The sequence below is a fragment of the Mycena indigotica genome (assembly GCF_014461135.1).
Source record: "Mycena indigotica strain 171206Taipei chromosome Unknown Mind.scaff0021, whole genome shotgun sequence".
NCBI lineage: Eukaryota > Fungi > Basidiomycota > Agaricomycetes > Agaricales > Mycenaceae > Mycena > Mycena indigotica.
Window position 1 is genome coordinate 225,244 of NW_023503020.1, and position 25,044 is coordinate 250,287.

At 54.2% G+C, this 25,044-nt stretch overlaps 1 protein-coding gene across 1 annotated transcript; it reads right to left on the reverse strand.

Moving 5' to 3' along the window:
- Positions 1-2,075: 2,075 nt before the first annotated feature.
- MIND_01430400 (Aldo-ket-red domain-containing protein) lies at positions 2,076-3,529 on the reverse strand (the record flags this gene model as incomplete). Its single annotated transcript, XM_037370684.1, has 11 exons — positions 2,076-2,159; positions 2,221-2,397; positions 2,442-2,514; positions 2,565-2,600; positions 2,651-2,710; positions 2,755-2,810; positions 2,859-2,911; positions 2,959-3,044; positions 3,089-3,205; positions 3,258-3,387; positions 3,433-3,529. 11 exons carry the CDS (start codon positions 3,527-3,529, stop codon positions 2,076-2,078), a joined length of 969 nt encoding a protein of 322 aa, XP_037212906.1.
- Positions 3,530-25,044: the final 21,515 nt, after the last annotated feature.

A 25,044-nucleotide genomic window follows, 5' to 3' on the forward strand; every position in this document is an offset into this window, starting at 1 on the left:
CAGCACAGTGTCGCCACAGATTTAGACTCCCGGAGAAGTTGGCGACTGGAGAAGGGGTGGTTGGCGCATGCGTATCGGTTAGTGTTGCCGTAGCATTGCGCCAGCTGGCGCCGCAGGTGTGCTGCAAAGGCTGGCATTGTGCGTCGAGATGGGCGTCAGGAACAAAAAAGGGAGGCGATTGCGTAAGATGTGACTGGGCGATCACATCATGATTAGCTCCGCGCCGGGCACGCCGATTGGCTGGGCACACGTGTGCGCTGTCAATATGTGGCAGCGCTTTCCTCTCTTCACTTCCAGCTTGGCTGCAACTGGTCGCTCCATGTTTCCGAACGAACTCTTTCACGAAGTGCTCAAAGATGTGTCGCCCGCCCAGCTCAAGCTCGTCGCTCTTGCTTCTCGTCGCCTGCGCCTGCTTGCCCGCCCATTCCTCTACAGCAAGCTTGCCGTGAAGCCATATGCCCGCCGGAGGAGCGCATTGCCTGGTCAGGCGGCGCCATCCTTAAGCTCCCACCTGCTCATGAGGTGGTGGATGCCATCGCAAAACTGGCCTTCTTCATGTCCCCCGCCATTGCGCCGTATGTGCACTGCATCAATGTCGCCTGGGAGGAAGTGAATGGCTTCGCCGAAAGAAGCAGAGACGCAGTATTCAACGATGTAGCCGGCACGCACACCATCTGTGACGTGCTATTCGCCGGCATCTCCAAGTTCGTTAACCTACGCAAATTCTATGGCCACAGTCTCATATTCACGCTCTCTGCGCTCGCCAACCTTGCGCAGGTCCGCGGCCCGATTGAGCTGGATCTCTTTGCCTGTTCTGTGGACTCCGAGATCCAGGCATTCCTTCGTGCCGCTTATTAACGCACTCGACATCCGTATCCGTGTCTCAAGCGTCAAAGTCGCCACCTCGGCAGCATACAGTCCCACGTGCACGCTCTCAGAATGGTTCGCGCTCTTTGAGCCCATCACACTCTCCGCGGTCAGCCTGGACATGGATCAACCAGTGGAAGGGCTTACGAGTGTGCTACCTCACGTAAAACACCTGGCGCTTAGACTCTCCGAGGGCTGCGGCGCGTTGCTAACCTACTCTGGCTGTGTGCAGCTGCAAGCGGCCTTTCCCGCAGTTGAGCAGCTTAGTGTCGAGGCGGCACTCTATGTGGACGATCCGGGGCTGCCGTGGGATGGCCCTAACGGCGGCGAACCGTTGTTTCCCGCTGTATTCAAGCTCACGACCACGTATGAAGCCAGTGAAGCTTTACCCCTCCTCCTGCGGATTGCACCGTCTATCCACACATTGCATGTCGAAAACGCTGATGCCACAAGCTTAGTGTCCGTGCTGCAGCGCAATAGGCAGTGCATCCCCGTGACAATCACGACACTCACCCTCGAATGCGACTCGGAGGACGGCGATCTTGCCGTGTGGGGCGCGGTCTTTGCACATTTTCCGCACCTGCATACCCTCGACTTCACCGTAACGATGCTGTCCGGACGCGTGCCCGCCGTAAGTGAATGTCTCCTAAGTGTCGTCATCCGAACTGTGCCCATACCCTACTCAATACTATCACAGCCTGCCGCCTTCCTCACGGGCTTCCCGGCTAGTCTTCCCTTGGGTTTGCAGCGGCTCGAAGTCAAGTACTCGGACACGAGTATGTTCTCTCGCCGTGGGCCCCGGAGCGGTTCCTCGTCCGACACCTTGGTGATGCAGACAGGACAAGTGCTACGGAGGCAGCTGCTTCGCCGTTGCCCCAATCTGAGCTGGATTTCGATACTTGCACCACCCTTCCATCTCAACCTCCAGTGGACAAAGGACGCATAATCATGATATAGACACATACGAATTGAGCACACCAGATCACAAAAGATATTCAATATTGATAAACGAGAGAATGAGTGGCATTTGTATTCTTCCTTACTTGAGCTGATCTTGTGGTCAAAGGAAAGATAGGGGTGATATTGCACCGAGTCAAAGGATGCCCTGATCCAGCGGCGGGCGACCATACGTCTCCTACACCAACATCATTAGTGCATTATCCACCTCATCATTGGATAGAGAAATACGCACCGGCTCCTGCGGGTGGTTACCCAACACAGCCTCGATCCAGCGCCAACACCGCAGCATCCAGCTTGGGCAGGACCTCAAGCGCGCCGAGGTTCGCCTCGAGCTGTGCGACGGAGGACACGCCGAGGATGACTGTGGAAGTGTGGCGGTGCGCCGCAACCCACGCGAGCGCCAGCGCGGTTCCGCCCAGAGTTCAGCAAGTCGGGGAGAAACGACGCACCCGCAGCAATTTGGCTGAGGAGACGCACTTTCCAAAGCAGCTCTTCGCCCTGGGGACCCTCCGTCGCCCCCGGAACATGGGCACGGTGGCGGCGCGTGCCGTCTGGGATGCCGTCGTTGTACTAGCAAAGTTAGTTTACGTGTTAGAGGGTTGAGGAGGATATACCTTCCCCGTCAGCAGTCCGCCCTGCAGTGCAGAGAATGCGGTTGTGCCCAGGCCGCATTTGGCGTACAAAGGGCTACAAAGTCAGCATTAGCTACTGCTGAAGTTTGATGGTTGCCCACGCACGCGTATTCCTTCTCCGGACGTTCGCGGTGGAACATGCTATCGTCTCCTCAGCATTATTTCGAAGGAAGAAAGAAGATGGCGCAGACTTGTGCTTGCACTGCTCCGCGATCGGCGCGATGAGGTTTAAGCGCGTGGCAACATCTGTGCTGCGGGTAAGCGACGGGAGGTCTCGGGAGAGGTACACGCTCACGATGCGCCTCCCTCGATCTGGTGCGCGCTCCACTCGGAGGTGCCCCAGTAGAAAGCCTGCGTGTGAATCTTAGTGGATATGGATAGACAAAATCCACCACTCACCCAGCCCTGGTCGATAACATAGTTAAATGCGCGGACGATCTCCTCCATCGGAACTAGCCTGCGTCAGTTGACCTCCTTATGGCGAATGTAAGAAACCCACCGGTGGTATCGCAACGATGCGCGAAGATGACGTCGACATAGTCCATCTGGAGCCGTCGCAAACAAGCCTTCGTGCCCTCGATAACGCTGTTGCCAGTCAGAGTTGTAGGAAGGAAAGGAAGGTGGCGCACTGTTTGTGCGACAGCCCCGTGTCGTTCGGGCCCGTGCCTGGCTCGTGGCTCCAGAATATCTTGGTTGAGATGACGAGGTCCGTGCGGCGCCAGCCAAGTTCTTTGATAGCGTGTCCCCTGATTTTGCTGGAGTCAGAGAAAGCGTGGTCAGAAGGGAATCTCAGGGAACGCACATTTGCGCTCAGCCGCACCTTTCTGGTAGTCCTCCGCGGTGTCGAACATGTTGATCCCATTCTCGAAGGCGGCCTGCATGATGTCCTTGACGCTCTCGCCGACGACGGAGCCTCCGAGGGTGAGCCCTGTCGAGAGCTCAGCTAAAGCCAATGGGGAATGCAAAGACGGACAGCCGCCGAGAGAGAAGAGCGGCACGCGCAGACCGCTGGGGCCCAACCGGCGGAAGGGCATCGCTTTTGCGTCGAAGACGGGGACTGGAGAGGACATGGGGGCAGGTGGAGAGGAGTGGAATGGGAATCGATTGCAGCGTCGGCGAACGGGCCGGTGGTGTCTGCGGAAGGCGGAGCGCCGTCGGTGGGGGCAGTAGACCTATTAGTGAAATGAGCGATTGGCTCTGCGTGATGAGCAAGACATGGGTAACGCACCGTGAAAAACTTGAACACGCGTAGCGACTATCAGGACCCAGTTACGCGGACGAAATAGCACACGCACCTTGTCCCCCCGCCGGTTGTGCCCTGCTGCTTGCCATCCGGGCCGTCCGCGGCTGATTTCACGCCGCTTGTTTCCGCCCAGTAGAGGCCGCCACCCTGGGTGTCAGACTCGCCAGCGAAAAGTGAGGGATTACTGGGGAGTAGATCAGCGAAATAGAGACTGAATGCACAACACGCACCTCAAGCCACGCCAAATCGACCGTCGCAGCCCATCCCTGCTCCTACTCGCGCTGTGGCTCAAGCATAGCATTCGTGCCGCGCTCCGACCAGGGGCGGGACCGTCTCCGCGCACATGGAAGGAGAAGACAAGGCGTGGCTGCTTACGTGGCACTGGCGATCGGCATCAGGTCCGGGCTCGGCGGCCGTGACATCAATCTCTGGTTTCTTTCCTCCGCTCCACGACGACATGCGCTTGCACGACGATACCTAGCGCACCCTGCAATGGGCCACCCCTGGCGGCGGGGGGAAGGGGGAGAATTGGGGTTTTGGGCCGGGGGGGGGGACAAAAAAATGGGGGTTGTATATATTTTTTTATATTTTTTTTTGGGAAAAAAAAAAATCTAATATAAGATCATATATAGGAGGGTAAAACCCCCCTTTCCCCCGCCCCAAAACCCGGTATTAAAAATTTTTGGGTTTAAAAAAAAAAAAAAAAAAAAAAATTAAAAAAAGGGGGGGGGAGTAAAAAAACCCCCCCCAACAACAAAAATCTTTTTTTAAAAAAAAACCCCCCCCCAACCAAAATATAAAAAAGGAACACCCCCCCCCCCCCCCCCCCCCCCCCACAAAAAAAAAAAAAAAAAAAAAAAAAAAAAAAAAAAAAAAAAAAAAAAAAAAAAAAAAAAAAATTTGTTTTTTTTCCTTTTGGGTTTGGGCCCCCCGGCCGCCGCCCGTCCGGGGGGCGCTTGGGGGGGGGGGGGGGGGGGGGCGCCCCCCCCGCCATGAACGACAATCCGAGGCCCAATTTCTCTGGTGCATTTCTACTCCAGACATCGCCCTGCTCGTTCTCATAACTCCGGGCCGGCAGTGCGTCCAGGACTATGGTCCAATGCCACTCCCGTGCTCGTCAGCTTTCTTGCTCCACCCGCTGCGCCCGCCGCCGTTGCTAGCCGTTGCTGCGCTGCATCTACAATTCCCCCCCACGGCTCTTCCTTCGCCTTAGAAATCCAGCCCTCGGGCCCGGTCCATATATCCCCTGGTGTGTAGCTCCGGTCGCGCGTTCGCCTCGCGGACCGGCTCTTTGCGCGACACGTCAACGACACTGGCCCGCGCTTTGCTTCCTTGCCGCCAGTATCTTGACGCCCCCGACAATTGTACTTAACGCGCTGAATCTACGGATCCTCTAGTTTGTCGTCCACTCAACGTGCACTTACCAGCAAGCTCTTCCGCACTGAGCTGTCCCCCCCGCATGACTGTGTTTTCGGCAACGGTCATTTGATGCTTGTCATATCTATTCGACAACATGCTGGAATGCCCTGTCGTCTTACCAATCAAAGAAATATTATCGAGTTAGGCATGCACGAGTCCAAACACATGTCCAGTCGGCGATAGATTCAATCGCTGGTCCACTGCAAGTCCAGGAATGACCCACGGATAACTATCTGCCGTAGACCGCCACACCCTTTCAGTAGTTCTGCCTGGAGCTCATCCCGCTTGGAAGACGGCTCAATCCCACTCTTCCCGTTTGCCCCCGGGAAGGACAGCCCTTGAGGACCAAATATGGACACGGAGACTTTCGAGAGTGGGCGGAAGGATGGTCGATAGGCTGGCGAGGAAGTGAGGGGCCTGGAGAACGGTGTTGATAGGATCAAGGCCGCAGATAACAGGACAGAATTCACCTCGCTTGGCCGAGAATCACCGCTGGACTCTTTGACACGGAAATCGAGGGTGCGCAGGTTCGGGAAGAAGGCAAGGATCCCGGACCAAAGGGAGTAATTGCCATTATCCGACTGCAATGCTACGTTAGTTATCGTGGGCGGAATATACCTCTCGATGCGCTGGAGCGTAAACAGCAGTCTCCCGGCAGCTTCATTCCAAATCTTCAGTTTGTTCACAAATGGTGTGCATGGGAGAACTGCAGGCAACACTTTGCAGGCTGTGGTCAGCTCGCGCACACACGGAAGCACACAAGCTGGCTCGCTCGCGGCCATCTCTGTGTTATAAGGCCCATCGATGACCTGAACGCACAGCTGTTCGAGTCCCGGGAAGGTGCGCGGCAGCTGCTCGATGCCAGAGTGGGTTAACACCAATGAATTCTGGATCCGCAATACAAGATGTCGCACCCGCGGGAACACGACATCTTCTCGCGACAACCTGGCAAGGCTGAGCAGACGCTTGTCAATGCACCAAGTGAACTTGACCAGCATGGCAAGATCGAGGATGTGAATCCATGACCAGAGATCCCCTTCTGGCTCCGAATCTCCAATCGCAAATCGGAAAACCAACTCAGAGACGGGAAGTCGGATATCGAGTGCACAGGAAGCTGCAGGAAACGCACCAGCGGCACCACTCTTCCACCACATCATTCTCTCGTCCCCGGCCGCTGCGCTCACTCCTGAACTAGGCTTGACGGAGCAACGCCCTTGCACGAACAGTATATACCACCAGCCACGGTATGGCTTGCCAAAGCGGTCCCCACCCGGGCCGTCGCGGGTCAGGAGAACATCTGTCCAATGAGCCCAGGACCCCTGCGGAGCGGAGCTAGCGGGGAACGACCCGAGCGAGTCGGCGGGGCATCAGGACGGTGCAGGCCTTCGCGTTGAGGGTTAGGGTCACGCTGGCAGACGGCCTTCTTCGCGGTGGGTCCCTCCGCTGTGTCGGCTGTGCGTGCGCGGGACTTATCTGCGGAGGTGTAGCTGAGCAAGCGGCACCACCCGGCGTGCCCGGCCACCAGTCGGCGCCCGGCGTTCCACGAGGTTGCGGAGGCGTATAATGTCCGCCGACGCCGGCGTTCCACGAGGTTGCGGAGGCGTATAATGTCCTGCGGGACGCGGTACTAGGTGTGCCGCATACGGTTGATTTCGTGTGCTTCACAGAACTGAGGAGACTGTGACAGACGCGCATATGACAACACGCTTCCGTGTGAGAAGTGGACGCACTTGAAGGCACTGATAACTTGGAGGATTCCGATTCAATAGTTTACAGAATATTTTCCACTAGAAGGACTACCAATCATTGTCATATTTCCCTGGGGCGCCCGCTGAGCGGCGCTCCGCAAGCATTTTATCCACGCGCTCCCAGAACCCCGCACTAGTCGCGCCGCCTGTCCACTCATCCTGCCACTCCGGCCAGCCGATCCCCTGGTGGACCAGGAGGCACGCAGGGTGCTCTATGAGGCGTTCGTCGAGCGGCACCTTCCCAACGCGCTGGTAGGACAGGACGAATACATTCAACCGCCGATGTGGATCCGACAGCACGTCCAGCAACATGTCGGCGGTGGGGCGTCCCTCTGCAGAATGTCGTGGTACCACTCCTTTGTATCGATGGCGAGATGCGTCAGCGCACACAAGCGCCAGAAGCGGCGGCCAGACTTGCGGCCAGCGGTGGTAGAACGACAGGTGGAGGTGTGTGATGCGCGTGAGCGGAGAGGTCGGGAGATGCGGTCATCATGTAGAGCGAGAGCAGGTTCGTGGTGAGCCGCCGGAGGTTGGGCAGAGTTCGAGCACGTCTGCCGTGCTAAATATGAGACCACGCGGTAGAATGACAACATCTTGGAGGTGGGGGCAGGAGTTCAGAATACTGTTAGTCTCAGACGAGGAGAGCTCTCCGTCGAGGCGCAGACCGGTCGACTGCGCGATGAATGCCTGCCGGCGGGGGTCTTCGATGAGCGCCCTGAAGGCAGACGGCGACAAGACTGGGAATGGTGTATTGAGAGTCGGACCAGCCTCCGGATCCCGAAGACTCAAGGCGTTGTACAGCAGCGGCTCCACACTGGCGGCCACAGCTGGTCAGCGAGAGAAACGGACCAAAATACGCATTGCCGGACGCACCACTCTTTCACCCACCACGCTACGCGCATCAACACTGGGATGCCCCGCGGCCGCTGCAGCGCCGCCTCGCGGAAGATGTGCAGCTCGATCTCGCGGGGAAGGGCGGGTCGTCCATGAGAGTGAGAAGCAAGATGCGGGGATGAGTCAGCTGGCGACCGCAGGGAATCAATCAACTGGAAGCGCCAGTGTTCCGCAAAATGCTGTATAACATCGCTGCAAGTGCCTACCAGCGAAAGACGCGGCGCCGATGCGGGACAACGCTGTTGGCAGCCAGATGCCAGCGCATAGTGGACGACGCAGAGGATCGGTCGAATAACGGCGACTGCACCATTCTTGGGGGAAAATTGGCAATATGTTGATTAGTAGTGCACGGATACAACAACGTCTATTACACTGACAATGGGTGAGCCCCAATTACTAGTATCAAGTGCACAACACACCTTGTCCCTCTGCACACGACAACCATGAGACCCGCCGAGACGGGTCAAGGAAGATAAAAAATTGTGCCACGACGACGGACAAATACGATGTACAAGGAGCCGCGTGCGCTGGCGCCCACCCGCCAGCCACATTTTATTTTTGAAGCGCCTGATCCCATGTCCATCCTGCCTCGAAAGCAGGCTGTTCCTTCCTCGACACCAGCGCGGGCCACCGAGGGCAGAATCGCAAGGTCGGCTCAGACCGTGTGGGGGAAAGTGGGCGGAAAAGAAGGGCGATGACCCGTGTTTGGCGGGCGGCGCACGGACCATGCTGATGCACGTGCACAGGGAGCCATCAAATTCATGTCCGTGGACACGTTGGCCGTGAAGGTTTTTGGGCACCATTGTAGTCCTTTGAGCGCAGAATGCTGCACTGTGTCCTCCGATACCCGACTGTATTAAGCTGGAGAAGGAGCTTGAGAGCAAGACCTGTCTTTCAAGTTGAGCGCAGTGGCTTGGCATCCCAGTCGGCTGTCACACGCTCAGTGACGCTCTCACGCGGCAACCATTTCTCTCCTAACAACCGTGTTGCCCAACGAGCTCCTCCTCGACGTCTTCCGACGAGCGTCAAGGGATGACCTGCACAATGTCGCCCGTGCATCGCGGCGCTTCTGCTCTTTGGCTCGCACACTCCTACTCACCAACCTCTCGTTCCTGCCCTATACCTTTGACGACGGAGCAAACGCAGCAGTTGGAGGATAAACTGGGACTGTTTGGGTCGAATAGCGTGGCGCTGTACGTCAAGTGCATCTCTGTCAACCTGCTTAGCTGCTACTCTGGGTATTCGTACAAATTCAGCGATGTCAGGTTCAGCGACGAGGACGAGATTCATTCTATGCTCCATAGCGTACTCACGACACTCCCCCGCTTCGGCAATCTTCGCTACTTCAAGGCTGAACAGATAGAATTCACGACCGCGGCGCTTGGTGCGCTCGCCCAGCTACAATCACTCGAGACATTGTTCCTCATCAACTGTGCAATCCCCCCCTTCTCTCGCCAGCTCTATGTTCCTCCAGAAAATATCCATCAGCAGCTTGATACTCGCCGACTGCAGCGAACCGAGCTCCTGGCTGAACCTTGTAGCCTCAGCGCGTTTGCGCTGCAGATCTGATGGGAAGCAGCAGCGCCAAGTCTGGCATTACACTGCCAGGGCGGAATTGCCGTACTCCCGATATTCCTGAATACCACCCACCTCACAATTAGTATCAGAGGCTCGGAGACCAGTGAACTCGCCACCTTGCTCAACACCGCCTTTCCTAGGCTGGAGTCCCTGATACTCACGACCGACAACATTCCCTCCCGGTAGCCCCTCCGGACCGCGATTTGCCATGCACATTCCGTACTTTGACACAGTTACAAGCCACGCTTGAGCTGGCATTGCTTATCCTTCCGCTGGCCAACATTGACAAGCTCACGCTACTGGGACCCGATACGCCAGCCCTGCTGCTCGCCCTTGCTGCCCTTCCCTACGGCGCACTTGGAGCAGTCACGGATCTGGCGCTTGCAGTGCTAGAGGGGTGCGACACTAGCAGCAAGCTGGCATCCATAGCCAGCTACTTCCCTGCATTGGATCTTTTGAATGTCCACCTCGCATTTCACTATGGAGACGAATATGTACACTCGGTGGGTGCCTGCGATATCGACAAGTACAGTATGAGGGGTGACGAAATCAGTGGGACTGGGACTGGGCCACCCCAAACCAGTCCTACTGATCGAGTCCAATCCCACTGATCAGCCCTTAAGCAAGGGTGATCAGTGGGATTGATGCACTCGACGCATGCTTCCTATGACCTCGGGAATCAGCTCAGGATCAATTCACGAGCTGCGCAGCAGGCCTCCCGCGGCAGCGTGGGGTCCGGGTGGAAAACCCCGGCCGCGCCCGTAACCACGTGATAAAAAGCTCCAGAGCACCTAGGAAAGTGAGAGAGGGGAGGAGGGAAGAGAAGAGTGCTCTCGCGCAGCGGGCCCTGCGGCGAGCAGAGGCCCCCGGCAGGGTGGGTCCCAGGGCAAGGCCCTCGTCCTCTCTATCGTTAACGTTTTCTTGTTTGCTGAGGCTCTCCAAATCCCCGTTAGATCCAACGACAACTGGGAAGGGAGCCTAACCCGGGAGCATTGCGCTGCTCGGAACGCTCGCATGTCCCACGACAACAACTCGGACTACGGAAGCACATTCGTAGAGCAGCTTTGAGCTGATTAATCTCACAAAACTATGGATTGCACGCGCTAATGTCCTCCCCCTTACACTTCATGTGACAGCCTTTCTTGATTACGGCGCAGACATTACTCCCGCTGGTATCTCGCTGGCGAGACGTCTCACTAAGCGTGCCAATGGAGACGCTGGCCCAGCTGTTTTTGGCTGGATCACAATTTCCAATGCTACAGCGTCTTTCGATTTGCGGCGTCCGAGGGTGACTGGGAGTTGAAACGACTGCGAATCCTGGGCACCTGGAACTGCGATCCCTACAAATACTCTCAGTGGAGATCATTGCGCTGCATCCCTCCAAGGCGCCATTTGCACAGCTAACAACCTTGTACTTCAAACGCCTCGCTGGAGTCTCTGCTGCCTTGGACATCTTGAAGCACAGCAGCAGCCTTCAACAATTCTAGCCTGGTAATCACAATGGCTTTGTCTAGGAAAATTGTCTGACTTTGACCTCAGAGCGACGAACATCTAGTATGTAGTGCTTTTGAAGTTTTCTCGTTTAACCCTCCAAAGGCGCCGGCAATTATGACATGTAGATCACGCTTATCGAGATGGATTTCTGTATGGACGGCGCCATCCTTTCCCATTCGAAACTTCTGCTAAGCGTCAAACAGGACACCCCGACATACTCAAAATACGCGGAGATTATTGCCAGTGCGTCTACTTAACCTGCTGCTTGTACCCCACTGACCGCGCCCAGCATTGTGCGTCTGCGTCGAGCAGACCTCATCAGAGTCATCTGCCTCCATGGATGACTTCCCGCACGCATTGTGGTAGTGTCTCATGGCCGCCACGTCGCCACCACGGTCACGCGCAATTCACGGGTCGCGCTTATCGGGCGATAACAGCCACCTCTCATTTACTCGACATCTCAATTCCTATCTCCTTCCTACTCCACAACTATCTCAAAATATCCGAACTTCGAAGCTGCCGCTGGACGCACAGAGCTAGTCGGACTGGGTATAAGACTTGGCTTGGTCCCCCAACGTCTTCGCTGAGGGCAGCAGCGCGCATTCCCATTCATCAAAGTCCAAAAATGGTTCTGTGTGGACATGTGGTCAGTGTAGAGCCAGGATCTCTTACACATGGCCAATTTAGTTTTATTTCATTTGTTTGTACCCCTTCCGATCACATAGTTACGGTCTCAGATTCGGATAGGAGAATCTTATCTTCTTGGCTTCCCTCTTTCATCTCGGAGTTTTGAGCCTGCGTGAGCGAAAGCGCAGAATAGCGGCGCAAGCCAGGATATATTCACCCAGAGCTGAGTACATTTCTCCAGAACTACATCCACCCTTCTACTCCACCCGCAGCATTAACTCGATACGACCTTGGCCTCTACAGTAGTCCTCGCTTGGACTACGTTCGCCTTCTTCAGTGGAGCCCACCGCGAGGGGCTGGTATTCCGTTATCGAGAACTATAAACGCTGCGTTATCCATCTTGACCCCTAACTCTATTACTCACTTCAGCCGCTAGCGAAAAAAATGGCGACCCCAATCGCAACCGCGACTCTTCATACCCCCATGCCGATTCCGCGCTCGCAGAACGCACCCAAGTTCAATGGACAATACGCCAAAGACTTCCTCACCCAGATCGCCGAGTGCGGCATACAAGCCGGTATCGTCGATAAGGACCAACTAGTCGACCACATCTACAAATACTCCAGTGACAGAGTCAAAGACATCATACGATACATACCCGAGCTCGACATAGAGGCAGCCGGCAAGACTTGGAACGCGGCTTCGAAGGCACTTCTTGCTGTTTATCCTGACGAAGAGTCAGCACAGAACTATACGGAGCAGCAGTTGAAGGACTTTTGCCAATCCAATGCCGCTAAGTCTCCTTTTGTTTCCAAGCTCGCCGTTGACACATATTATCGAGAATTTCTGCGGATGTCAGGAAACCTAGTCAAGAAGAAGCGAATTACTCAAGAAACAGCGAACTACATGTTCGTAAGTGGCATTCCGACATCCATGAAGGACTGGTTTTACCAGCGTACACCAACCGCGAATCGCACACGCGATCCGGCGCCGACCCTTGTGGCCACTGTCGATATCTTGAAGAAAAGATTCGATCCTGATTCGCTCATCTTCGAGCCGTGGAGCGAGAAGATCTATAACCCAACACAAGCTAAGTTTGATGAATTCGGTAACCGGTGAGACTACTCTTACCCCAGAATTCCAAACGCAGCCAGTAGCACAACCGCGACCGGTCCAAATCCAGCAGCGACCTGCTCAGGACCATGCGCCCAGGCGCCCACAACCTCGACAGACTCCCAAATCGCCGACTTGACCGCGTCAGCTGGAGCAAATGCGACTCCATCTAGCCGAAAGACAACTAGCTACAAATGCGGGTAAGCGATGCTTCAGTGTGCGGAAAGGTCGGCACTCACCAATTACATCCTCGTTACTGCCCGGAAATGCGCGAGCTCATCGAGCGAGCTCTGGTCAAGATCGACCCGAATACCCAACGGTACGTCCAGATGGATGGAGCTGATCTCCCAAAGATTCCCCAAGGATGGCGCGGAGGTGTTTCGTCCTATATGCGAGCACGAGCGGACGGCGTTCAGGCAGCTGCAACCCATTCAGCAGGCCTCGCGTTTGGATCTACCCAAGTTTTAGATAACGACTTCTTTGCCGTCTCGTCGCTCAGCTACGACGAGCAATTAGCCAATCCCGTTACCCGAAGCGGAAAGGATACGAACCGATATAACCCCGTGGGCCAACGACCGAATGCGCCAGCAGCACCAAAATCACCACATCGTGCTCCTCCGCAACCCCAAGCACAATCAGAAGCTTCAAAAGCACCCGCAGTCCGAGCTCCAGCCCCGCCAGTCGTTGATAACAAGATCCCGACTCCACCAAACCCAATTAACCGTAAGGACGGCTGGAAAAATGCTCGCGCCGCGAGTAGGAGGTCAAGGCGAAGATGTAGTCATGAGGGACGCGAGTAAACCTGCTCAGGATAAGTTTCACATTACTTCCATGCTCCAAGAACGAGCTAACCCACCAGGAATCCTAGAGACCATCCTAAAGACGAATGTCTCCTTGCCCATATTCGAAATTATCGGCGCGAGCCCGGTTCTGCAGAAGCTCATGAACGAGCAAACGCGAGCCAAGCGCGAGTACTCGAGTAAACAAGCTGAGTATTCCTTGTACGAGGCCGACGAGTTGATTCGTTTGGCGTCCCAGATTGAACCCAGTGAGCCGAGAGAAATGGTGGTCGAGCCTTCGAACGAGCTTGAAGACTTGCTCGTCCGATACAGCAATGCGGTAGCTAAGGCGCCCCCCGTCAAGTAGGTTCTTTGCGATGACGACCGGCACGTTGACTGTGACGGTGGGCGGAGTGGAATTGAGAGCCATGATTGACTCTGGGTCGGAGCTTAACCTGGCAAGTATCTCAGTGCCTACTCGTTGCTCGCTCGCAGTTGATTACCAAGGAACGCGATGGGCCCTCAAAGGGATACATGGCGACCCAGAGCAGCTGCGAGGATGTGCGACGGACGGCGTACCTCTGCGCATTGGACAACACGACTTCACCCACCATCTATTCATCTCCCACCAGGAACTCGGCCCGCACGACTTGATTCTGGGCCAGCCATTCTTGCAATGGTTCTGTGCCCGTCTCGATCACGAACGCGGAGGGGCCGTAAGCTTGTTTTTGTGGAAGGAAGGTGAGCGTCGAGGACAGCCTACGATAGGCATCTCGATCACTAACCCCGCCGACCCGCGGAACGCTGTCGCGATGACACGTGGCCACGGCCACTCACATCAATCCGCCTACGTCGAGGACCTCCCTGAAGGAGAGGATTTTTGACGCGGGGAGAACACCGAGCGCCTTCCCGACCTCCTGCGCAAATACACTGGGAAGATCTTTAGAAGCATTAATGGGTTCAGCTGAGTTTTCCGATTTTGACTCTCTATTTAATATTTCACCTAATCCAGATTATGATACCCTCTTGACTTCATACGCCATTACTACCGGCGTCGACCTGAAGGCAGTAATTCCAACACCGTGGACCGACCGAGCCTTCAGCCCGAATACACATACACGACCAGCGCTGGTGTCAAGGCGCCAGTCATTTCCAAACGACGTTACAAGCCCGTCGCTCGGAAAATCCGCCCAGTACCCACGTATCAACCCGACCCCGGAAACATTTATTCCGCGAGATACACTGACAATGGGTGAGCCCCAATTACTAGTATCAAGTGCACAACACACCTTGTCCCTCTGCACACGACAACCATGAGACCCGCCAGAGACGGGTCAAGGAAGATAAAAAATTGTGCCACGACGACGGACAAATACATGATGTACAAGGAGCCGCGTGCGCTGGCGCCCACCCGCCAGCCACATTTTATTTTTGAAGCGCCTGATCCCATGTCCATCCTGCCTCGAAAGCAGGCTGTTCCTTCCTCGACACCAGCGCGGGCCACCGAGGGCAGAATCGCAAGGTCGGCTCAGACCGTGTGGGGGAAAGTGGGCGGAAAAGAAGGGCGATGACCCGTGTTTTGGCGGGCGGCGCACGGACCATGCTGATGCACGTGCACAGGGAGCCATCAAATTCATGTCCGTGGACACGTTGGCCGTGAAGGTTTTTGGGCACCATTGTAGTCCTTTGAGCGCAGAATGCTGCACTGTGTCCTCCGATACCCGACTGTATTAAGCTGGAGAAGGAGCTTGAGAGCAAGACCTGTCTTTCAAGTTGAGCGCAGTGGCTTGGCATCCCAGTCGGCTGTCACACGCTCAGTGACGCTCTCACGCGGCAACCATTTCTCTCCTAACAACCGTGTTGCCCAACGAGCTCCTCCTCGACGTCTTCCGACGAGCGTCAAGGGATGACCTGCACAATGTCGCCCGTGCATCGCGGCGCTTCTGCTCTTTGGCTCGCACACTCCTACTCACCAACCTCTCGTTCCTGCCCTATACCTTTGACGACGGAGCAAACGCAGCAGTTGGAGGATAAACTGGGACTGTTTGGGTCGAATAGCGTGGCGCCGCACGTCAAGTGCATCTCTGTCAACCTGCTTAGCTGCTACTCTGGGTATTCGTACAAATTCAGCGATGTCAGGTTCAGCGACGAGGACGAGATTCATTCTATGCTCCATAGCGTACTCACGACACACTCCCCGCTTCGGCAATCTTCGCTACTTCAAGGCTGAACAGATAGAATTCACGACCGGGGCGCTTGGTGCGCTCGCCCAGCTACAATCACTCGAGACATTGTTCCTCATCAACTGTGCAATCCCCCCTTCTCTCGCCAGCTCTATGTTCCTCCAGAAAATATCCATCAGCAGCTTGATACTCGCCGACTGCAGCGAACCGAGCTCCTGGCTGAACCTTGTAGCCCCTCAGCGCTTTCGCGCTGCAGATCCGATGGGAAGCAGCAGCGCCAAGTCTGGCATTACACTGCCAGGGCGGAATTGCCGTACTCCCGATATTCCTGAATACCACCCACCTCACAATTAGTATCAGAGGCTCGGAGACCAGTGAACTCGCCACCTTGCTCAACACCGCCTTTCCTAGGCTGGAGTCCCTGATACTCACGACCGACAACATTCCCTCCCGGTAGCCCCTCCGGACCGCGATTTGCCATGCACATTCCGTACTTTGACACAGTTACAAGCCACGCTTGAGCTGGCATTGCTTATCCTTCCGCTGGCCAACATTGACAAGCTCACGCTACTGGGACCCGATACGCCAGCCCTGCTGCTCGCCCTTGCTGCCCTTCCTACTACGCGCACTTGGAGCAGTCACGGATCTGACGCTTGCAGTGCTAGAGGGGTGCGACACTAGCAGCAAGCTGGCATCCATAGCCAGCTACTTCCCTGCATTGGATCTTTTGAATGTCCACCTCGCATTTCACTATGGAGACGAATATGTACACTCGGTGGGTGCCTGCGATATCGACAAGTACAGTATGAGGGGTGACGAAATCAGTGGGACTGGGACTGGGCCACCCCAAACCAGTCCTACTGATCGAGTCCAATCCCACTGATCAGCCCTTAAGCAAGGGTGATCAGTGGGATTGATGCACTCGACGCATGCTTCCTATGACCTCGGGAATCAGCTCAGGATCAATTCACGAGCTGCGCAGCAGGCCTCCGCGGCAGCGTGGGGTCCGGTGGAAAACCCCGGCCCGCGCCGTAACTACGTGATAAAAAGCTCCAGAGCACCTAGGAAAGTGAGAGAGGGGAGGAGGGAAGAGAAGAGTGCTCACGCAGCGGGCCCTGCGGCGAGCAGAGGCCCCGGCAGGGTGGGTCCAGGGCAAGGCCCTCGTCCTCTCTATCGTTAACGTTTTCTTGTTTGCTGAGGCTCTCCAAATCCCCGTTAGATCCAACGACAACTGGGAAGGGAGCCTAACCCGGGAGCATTGCGCTGCTCGGAACGCTCGCATGTCCCACGACAACAACTCGGACTACGGAAGCACATTCGTAGAGCAGCTTTGAGCTGATTAATCTCACAAAACTATGGATTGCACGCTAATGTCCTCCCCCTTACACTTCATGTGACAGCCTTTCTTGATTACGGCGCAGACATTACTCCCGCTGGTATCTCGCTGGCGAGACGTCTCACTAAGCGTGCCAATGGAGACGCTGGCCCAGCTGTTTTTGGCTGGATCACAATTTCCAATGCTACAGCGTCTTTCGATTGCGGCGTCCGAGGGTGACTGGGAGTTGAAACGACTGCGAATCCTGGACGCACCGGAACTGCGATCCCTACAAATACTCTCAGTGGAGATCATTGCGCTGCATCCCTCCAAGGCGCCATTTGCACAGCTAACAACCTTGTACTTCAAACGCCTCGCTGGAGTCTCTGCTGCCTTGGACATCTTGAAGCACAGCAGCAGCCTTCAACAATTCTAGCCTGGTAATCACAATGGCTTTGTCTAGGAAAATTGTCTGACTTTGACCTCAGAGCGACGAACATCTAGTATGTAGTGCTTTTGAAGTTTTCTCGTTTAACCCTCCAAAGGCGCCGGCAATTATGACATGTAGATCACGCTTATCGAGATGGATTTCTGTATGGACGGCGCCATCCTTTCCCATTCGAAACTTCTGCTAAGCGTCAAACAGGACACCCCGACATACTCAAAATACGCGGAGATTATTGCCAGTGCGTCTACTTAACCTGCTGCTTGTACCCCACTGACCGCGCCCAGCATTGTGCGTCTGCGTCGAGCAGACCTCATCAGAGTCATCTGCCTCCATGGATGACTTCCCGCACGCATTTATCCAGGCGGTGGAAGCGTATTTCGCCCCAAATTCCGCTGCACGCACCTCTGTCAACAAAGAGACTGCCAAACTGTCCCCGTATGATTACCGGGAGATGCAGGACACGACGTCGGACTGTCCGTCCCGGCGCCCGGCCACCGCCAAGCTGATACATATAATATGTAGCACTTCCGGAGGACTTTTGAGCATCTTTGGGCTGTCCCAGCCTGCGGCTTGTGCTTCCCATCACCATCATGATCAGTCGTAAATCATGATCAGACACGGTCACGTGAGGCCAGGCTGGGTAATGCAGGGCAACAGGGGCTGCTGTGCTGGTGGTGGATTTGGGAGAAGGAAATAGGGTGTGTGGTTTCCACGTGCCCCGGGGCTCGCTGCCGGGCAGCCGGGTGACGTTTGGGGTGGGGCTGCGAGGGGGGCGCAATGAGCAGGGCGGTCGAGAGCAAGGTGCAAGCAAAGCGGACGCGCATGGCGCACAGTGCGGGCTGGGTCTGGTGGGGGCCGCTCTGGCTTCCGGGGTGTTGCGCACTGCAGAGAGGAAGAGGTACGCGTCATGGAGTTGTTGGGACGACGCAGAGGATATCGATAAGGAGGGCAATGATGGCAGGGGTGGGGGCGTGGGTGGGGGAGGGCGTCCAGTTTTTGTCTCTTTGCTGTCAGGGAATATCTTTTTGCTGCCAGGAAATAGCTTTCAAGTTTCGCTGTGAGGGAATTGCTTCTCGTGTTGATGCTGCCAGAGCCCGCGGTCCAGCATGGATGAGGAGGATTGCTAGCCAGCTACACAGGTGATTCCTTGGTCGCTGAGCAGGAACGACTTCAAGTTCGGAATAATGCTCAGTTTGCAGCTGCCACGCGCCACACCGACGCGATTCCCCTCCTCCCCCGCTCCTGTCCTCACCGCCTCTCCAGCACTCATTGAGTCTAATGTCCCGACCGCGACTTAGCATTTAAGTCTTCCTTTGGCTCAGCTGAACAGGTAACAAGAACTCACAGTTGGCAGTACTCAGTTACCACGCCGTATGCTCTGAGCCGACACGACCCATGTCACTGGCTCATCCTGCATATCCTGTACACACAGGTTGTGCGTCGTCGTGGTCCCGCTCGTGGGTGTGGTTGTGGGTGTTGCACATGGTGGGTGGCGGAAAACAGGGCCGGCCGGTGTGACAGGCGTGACTCGGACCGGAAAAGAGCAGTCCACCGACGCTGAGCTCAGGCCCCGCTGGCCAGCACGCGGTGCGCCGACAGGACATACATGTGCGTCTCTCCATCCTGTTATCTGTGCCGTACTCATCGTCGCTAGACGTTCCTCGGCACCCATCCCGGCACTGTGCCTCGTGCCCAGGGCGGCCCCGGTGCCCCTGGACGTGGCCGCCTGCAGCTGTCGGCAGTCCTTGCTGGCTGACTGGACACCGCTGCGGCTGAGCGCCTGCCTGTGCCCTGCTCCTCCCGTCCAAGCCTGCTCTATTTCTTGTCATTGTTGTCCACTTTGTTTCGCATTTGTTCTTAATCGTCAATTACTCACCACCATTGGGAGCCGATCCGCCATCAATCACCCTCCTCGCTATCGACCGCTTTCCTGCTTCCGTGCTCTGCTTTTGCATTCTGTCACTTTGCGCCGCCTCCACTACCAGTACCAACAATACCTCTATTCACACACACACACACACACACACACACTCTTAGCAGATCGAGTGTCATGGCAGTGCTCGATGATGCGTCTCCGAAGGTCCTTGTCCTTTGGTACAACAATCTTCCCTCGGAAATGGAGGAGACCGTCGGAGATGGCCCACTCGTCAGAACGTGAGGAGCAGGGGCCTTGGGCTTGACCTTGAACCTTAAGAAGTTGCCGGGCCGCTAGTGCAACGGGCTCCTCCAGGTCAGGCTCACCGGAGAGGTGAGGACAGGCCCAGTGGCAGTGTCTCAGGATGAACGCTGTCGTTGCCAAGCTTGTCCCAACGTACACAACATGCTCCGCAGGGGCACTGATGTCGCCCATGATCAGGAGCAAACCCAAGAGACATGCCGAGAACCAGGGTCAGCGGGAGCCAGAGCAAGACAGGGACCAGTGCGACACTGTGACAGGGAGCCACGACCAGCATCGATACCACGAGGAACTTAAAGCAGCTGAGTTCTCTGTCATTCCATACTTGATACTTAGTATGTTTAGCGCGCCGTGGCCCGTGGGCCGTCTCCGAGTCAGTGTCGCTTGTGAAATTTTGAGTTTAGGTGTAATACAACATCGTTGTTGTGATTAATCATCCCCGATCGCCGCCTGCTTCAGGTTCTCCAACTCCGCCCACGGCGGGAGCCCATAACGCCTGGAGCTTTTTGTGCAAATGTGCCTTGCATATCTGACAAATTCCATCCCAGTCGGCGCTGTTCTGCCATTCAACCATGTCCTCGCGGTAGTCGAACATAAGGAGCAGCACCAAGTGGTGGTCACGGAGGTGGTCCCAGAAGAGACGGGAGGACGCCGTGCACATGATCCAAAGCTGGCACATGTCTTTGTCGCAAATTTTTGGTGGGGCGGGCTTCATGCACCCATCTAGACCCACAGCCACCTGCTGTTGTTTCGTGGCCCCACAAAGGACAGTCACTTGATCGCCAGGATCGAGCCGGGCCGGGACGCCATTGACAACCGTCCCGTTGATGAGCTGCTCCCGAGGTCGTGCAGGTTGCCCGCGAGCCGATAGAACAGCAATGGCAGGACCCACAGCGCATTGATCTCTCGGGCCAAACGCACAAGCGCAATCAGGTGGTCGTCCCCCGGGCAGAACCACGACGCAACGGCGCTCGGCCCGTGGTCCCCCTTGAAGGTGTCGTCATAACAGGCGGTGAATCGGTGTGTTGTACTTATGCCCCAGCTGCACACACCCAATGACTGCTTCCACAGTCGTCAGCACCGGGAATGACCAGAAGGAGCTGCATGGGTCAGGATGAAGGCTAAGTATTGAAATGAGTGGATATTACGATGCACGAGGGCACGAAGATAGCTTTCAAGAACAGCGTGATCTCCTCCTTGGCATCCTGCAGCTGGACCAACAGACATCCGTCAACCATGTCGCCCGGCGACGCCGGCGTGCCGGGGCTGGCTGTGGAAACACGAGCATGTCGCCAGACATAGTAGACTCCAGCGCGAGGATGCCGCGGTACACCTTATATTGTGCGTGCCCCGCCTGGAGGACGATGTTCCTGTCGTCGAACCACAGCCGCGACACGGTGGGGCTCGGGCTCGTGTGGCGCGTCCATGGTGGGCGTAGAAAAACAAGATATAGTACAGCGTGACAATGTACATAAGTGACAAACTTAGTTCAATTTGACAAGCTGGATACAATCATTTTTGACAGGACATGTTCCTGTGACGCAACGTCCGAAGTTGTGATGGTTCCCCATGTGCAAGTACGAGGGTCTTCTGAGACTTGTGGCAGGCAGAGCCGCGGAGGTAACCTTGGACTCACACGCACCTGGTGAGCCACCCACCAGTCCCCCCCTCTTTCCATATGGTGCCGAGGTCCGAGCCGAAGCCGTTGACCGGTCGCCGGAGGTGAGAACGGGCAGTGCAGCCACTAAAGCAGTATTGAAGCTGAATTTCAGTGACTGCCAATGGCAGCGTTATCACAGTGTGGTACTACAAACAAACAACGAACTCGGAAACGCCGAACATCATAGGCCTAAGGCTGTAACTACTAACTTGAAAACAGAGAGAAGAATACATAGTTACGGCGGCTACAAAAGCAGGTCACACTGGATCGCCTCAGTCTTGAGTTTCTCCAGCTCCAGCAACAGGGGGAGGCCATAGATGCCCGGGAGCGCGTCCCAGAACCGCTGCTGCGCAGTGTGCAGCTCCGTGCTCAAATAGGCCATGCATGCGGCGCATACTTTCAGGCCGGGCTCGCCTCCCAGTCGTAGAAGCGGGCATCAAACAGGCAGAGTGAGTTGCCTGTGTGCGCGGCTAGGTGTGCGGCGATTGGGGGAGGCAGCGGCCTGGGTGATTCGGTCGGCCCAGATAGAGCAGCATAAAACTTAAGAATGAAGGTATGGCTCAAATGCCTGAAAAAACCTGCAGATGAGTGAAAGTCCCTTACCTGTGTCTGTTGTAAGGTGCTTTACTGCATGTATTCCACACCATACCTTAATATGCCCTGCCTCATTATCATAGCACCTCACGACCAACATGGGTAAGGTACTTATAGGCTATCATCAGTACTAGCTGGATGTGCCCTGCCTAATATTAAAGCACCTCACGACTGACATGGGTAAGGTACTCAAGGGCTATCATCAGCACTAGCTTAGCACACCCTGCCCTGTCATTAAAGCACCTCATGACGGCGCACCTCATGACTGATATAGGTAAGGCTATTACCTCATAGAGCAGCATAAAAACTCAAGGATGGAGGTATGGCTCAAATGCCTCAAAAAACCTGCAGATGAGTGGAGGTACCTTACCTGTGCCCATTGTAAGGTGCTTTACTGCATGAGTGTCTTATCAATATCTTATATACTATTGAAACATCTTATCAAGGGGATTACCTTACTTCAGCTAGGTCCTGTATATCATAAATTCAGAACAAACAAGTGTAAATGACAAAAAAAAAAAAAAAAAAAATGCTGAATAATCTTCCCCAAATTTTCCCCCACAAGCTTCCCATTCCCATGTCAGTCACCCTGCCCTCAATTTGTGACAGGGTGTTGAAGGGGTGGACTCTTGCTGACAAGGTAATTTGTCAGCAACTGTGGAACGGCTTCCTTCTCCCCCTATATGTGGCTGTCAAGCTGCATTTAGAGATCATATTTATTGTTGAGATTACATAAGTGTGAGGGCAAGTTCTAATCTCCACTGGTGCTTTCAAGTATGTAGCTGAGCTATATGTCCAATCATTAGATCATGTCACACATTGTCATGCCTCTATCTTCATAACTACTTGAGATAGATACATGATTCAAGCACTACCAGAAAGCCTTTGAGCAGTACAATCAATGTACTATGCTATTTGATCACTATCATACTATATGATGACTGTATTTAGTTCTCAGTAATAACAAAGGGAATATCTGGTACTTAAACTAGTATGTCGTAGGTGACTTATATGTTCATATACTCCATACCAGGCCTCTGGTATCAGATCCTGAGTGAATATGATACTAGTAATGCAATGTATCCACACATCAGTAGTATTTGATCTCCATTAACCCTGAAAGATAACCATAGATCTCTGCCTAGTCAGGGCAGATAAAGCTGGGAGAGTGCTCATTTGAAGGGTATACCATCCTACCATGGTCTTATCCATCTAGCCATCTGATTTAGTCTGATCACATCAACCTATTGACTGCCAAGCATGATTGAATACTAAGTTGAGCAGTATTTCACTGATATCCTGGGAATAAATGCATGGAATCTTATAATCCAAGTTCATATAATGCCATATAATAGTCCCCCACACTTCTACCCATTTCTAAGTCCACAGCAAGTTTGAGGGTCATTCAATTGCCAGGGACCTTAGGTGCTATATAACACAGGATAGAGATATGCTAGAGGGGTAGGGGCACCAGTTTCTAGGAGGTATACTATACCCCTACTAAGAGATAGACTCAGATACCTCAGACTTACAAAGGTCATGCCATGGTGAGCTCATCATCTTTGGGATAGATAACACTGATAATGGTACTGTGAGAGATCCAGATTAGCTAGGAGGTTGATTCAAGTGCTAGACAGGCTCATTTGAAGGTATATACCATCCTACATTTAAGTCTTAGATCATACTTGAAATTATTTTCTGACTAGTTGTAATAGCGAAGACACCTTTTTTTGCTTATGGGTACCTACCCTCTCTTCAGCTACCTTTAGTGACACATGGCAGAACCATGACTGATTATGTTCCAGGGTCCTAGTAGACATCCAAATATCCTTATACACCCACCTCAAGGTCCAACACTCAGTCTATAGACCTCACTATTCATATAAACCAGTACTGCATGCGCATGTCTTGGAATGTTCACCCCAATTCATCCTCCAAGGACATACAGAGATTAATCTAAGTATGCGGGTAGGTGTATACACCTCATTTGCCAAACCTTTACATATTTGATCCATAATCAACTACCAGATCATAGCTGTATGGCCAATATGATGTAGAAGTTGGTTCAGGGGGATATTAGAGCATAGCAGCATATTACATGTATATGAAATGGTGTGAGGGTCATCATGTCATCAGAGGACCCCTATGTATACTTCCTACCTTTAATCCATGAGGGGTCCCTCATCTTTGAGTGAGTTATTGGGAGATTGGTATAATAGGATGCATGGAATTTGTACAAACATATAGGATGTCTAAAAATAGATGTGTTGCTCAGAGCTATGATAGACATTTATTAGTTTATAACATGACTTATATTAAGATTATCCATACATTCCTCACCCAGATATCAAGTCATCATTGTGCTTCATCAAGTTTGAAGCAGAATAGAGACGGAGAAGTGGTATAACAGTATAATCAGCCAGGTACCTGTGAAACCATCTGCAGGTCAAGCCACTCCTGAGGTGCTTTACTCCGTACCTTGCTGTCCAAACTCATGCTTGTCAGCAGCAACGAACGGGTTTGTTGTCGTCGGTATTCCGCGCGGCCAGTGAGCGATGCCAAACACGACCTCTTATCTGCCACAACGACTAACCATGGAGCCAACCTACTTCTTCTTCTTCTGCTTCGCCCCCCTCGCAAGAAAACAATGCTTGGACGGAACTCAGCTTGTTGTTTTGTCCTAGCCTTGAAAGGCACACAGAGGACTGACAACCATTAGCCAGGTTCAGGGAGTATATAGCTCGAAATGGATAAAGGTGTGTTGCATCAAATGCTGGAGCGTTTGGAACATTGACCACGATCGCTGTCTCCTTCTACAGTTCTTTTTGTCCCCCCCAAAAAAAACACTTGAGATTCAACGAGACCGTTGTTGTTTCAAGGCCTCGAGAGAACAGATAGTGCTCAATATACCCGAGGAACGGTTATAGGGCCCTCCTTGTGGCCTGTATGGGTGTGTTGATCGTTTGCCACTCGTTTCGTTTCTCAAGGGTGTATACAGGATTCTATCCTGCTTGTGACTTTTCTTTGGACGTTTTCTCCTCCGAATAGCCTACTGCTATGATTGTCATTCATGGAGTTGACATCATTATTTTGCTGGCCTTTGACTTTGACGGAGGAGACGAAGGAGCGGGAGGTAGAGATAGAATGAGTTATCGGTGGAGAAAGGACATACAACGAGCGACATGTGCAGCATATCTCGAGGTGCGGCTGCTATGCTGGCTCATTCTGACCTTTGTTCCGCTTTCGACAGTATTGGGCCAGCCTGACCCAACCATAAAGCTATCGTCTTCATGGTCCCTTGAGGCATCAATAAT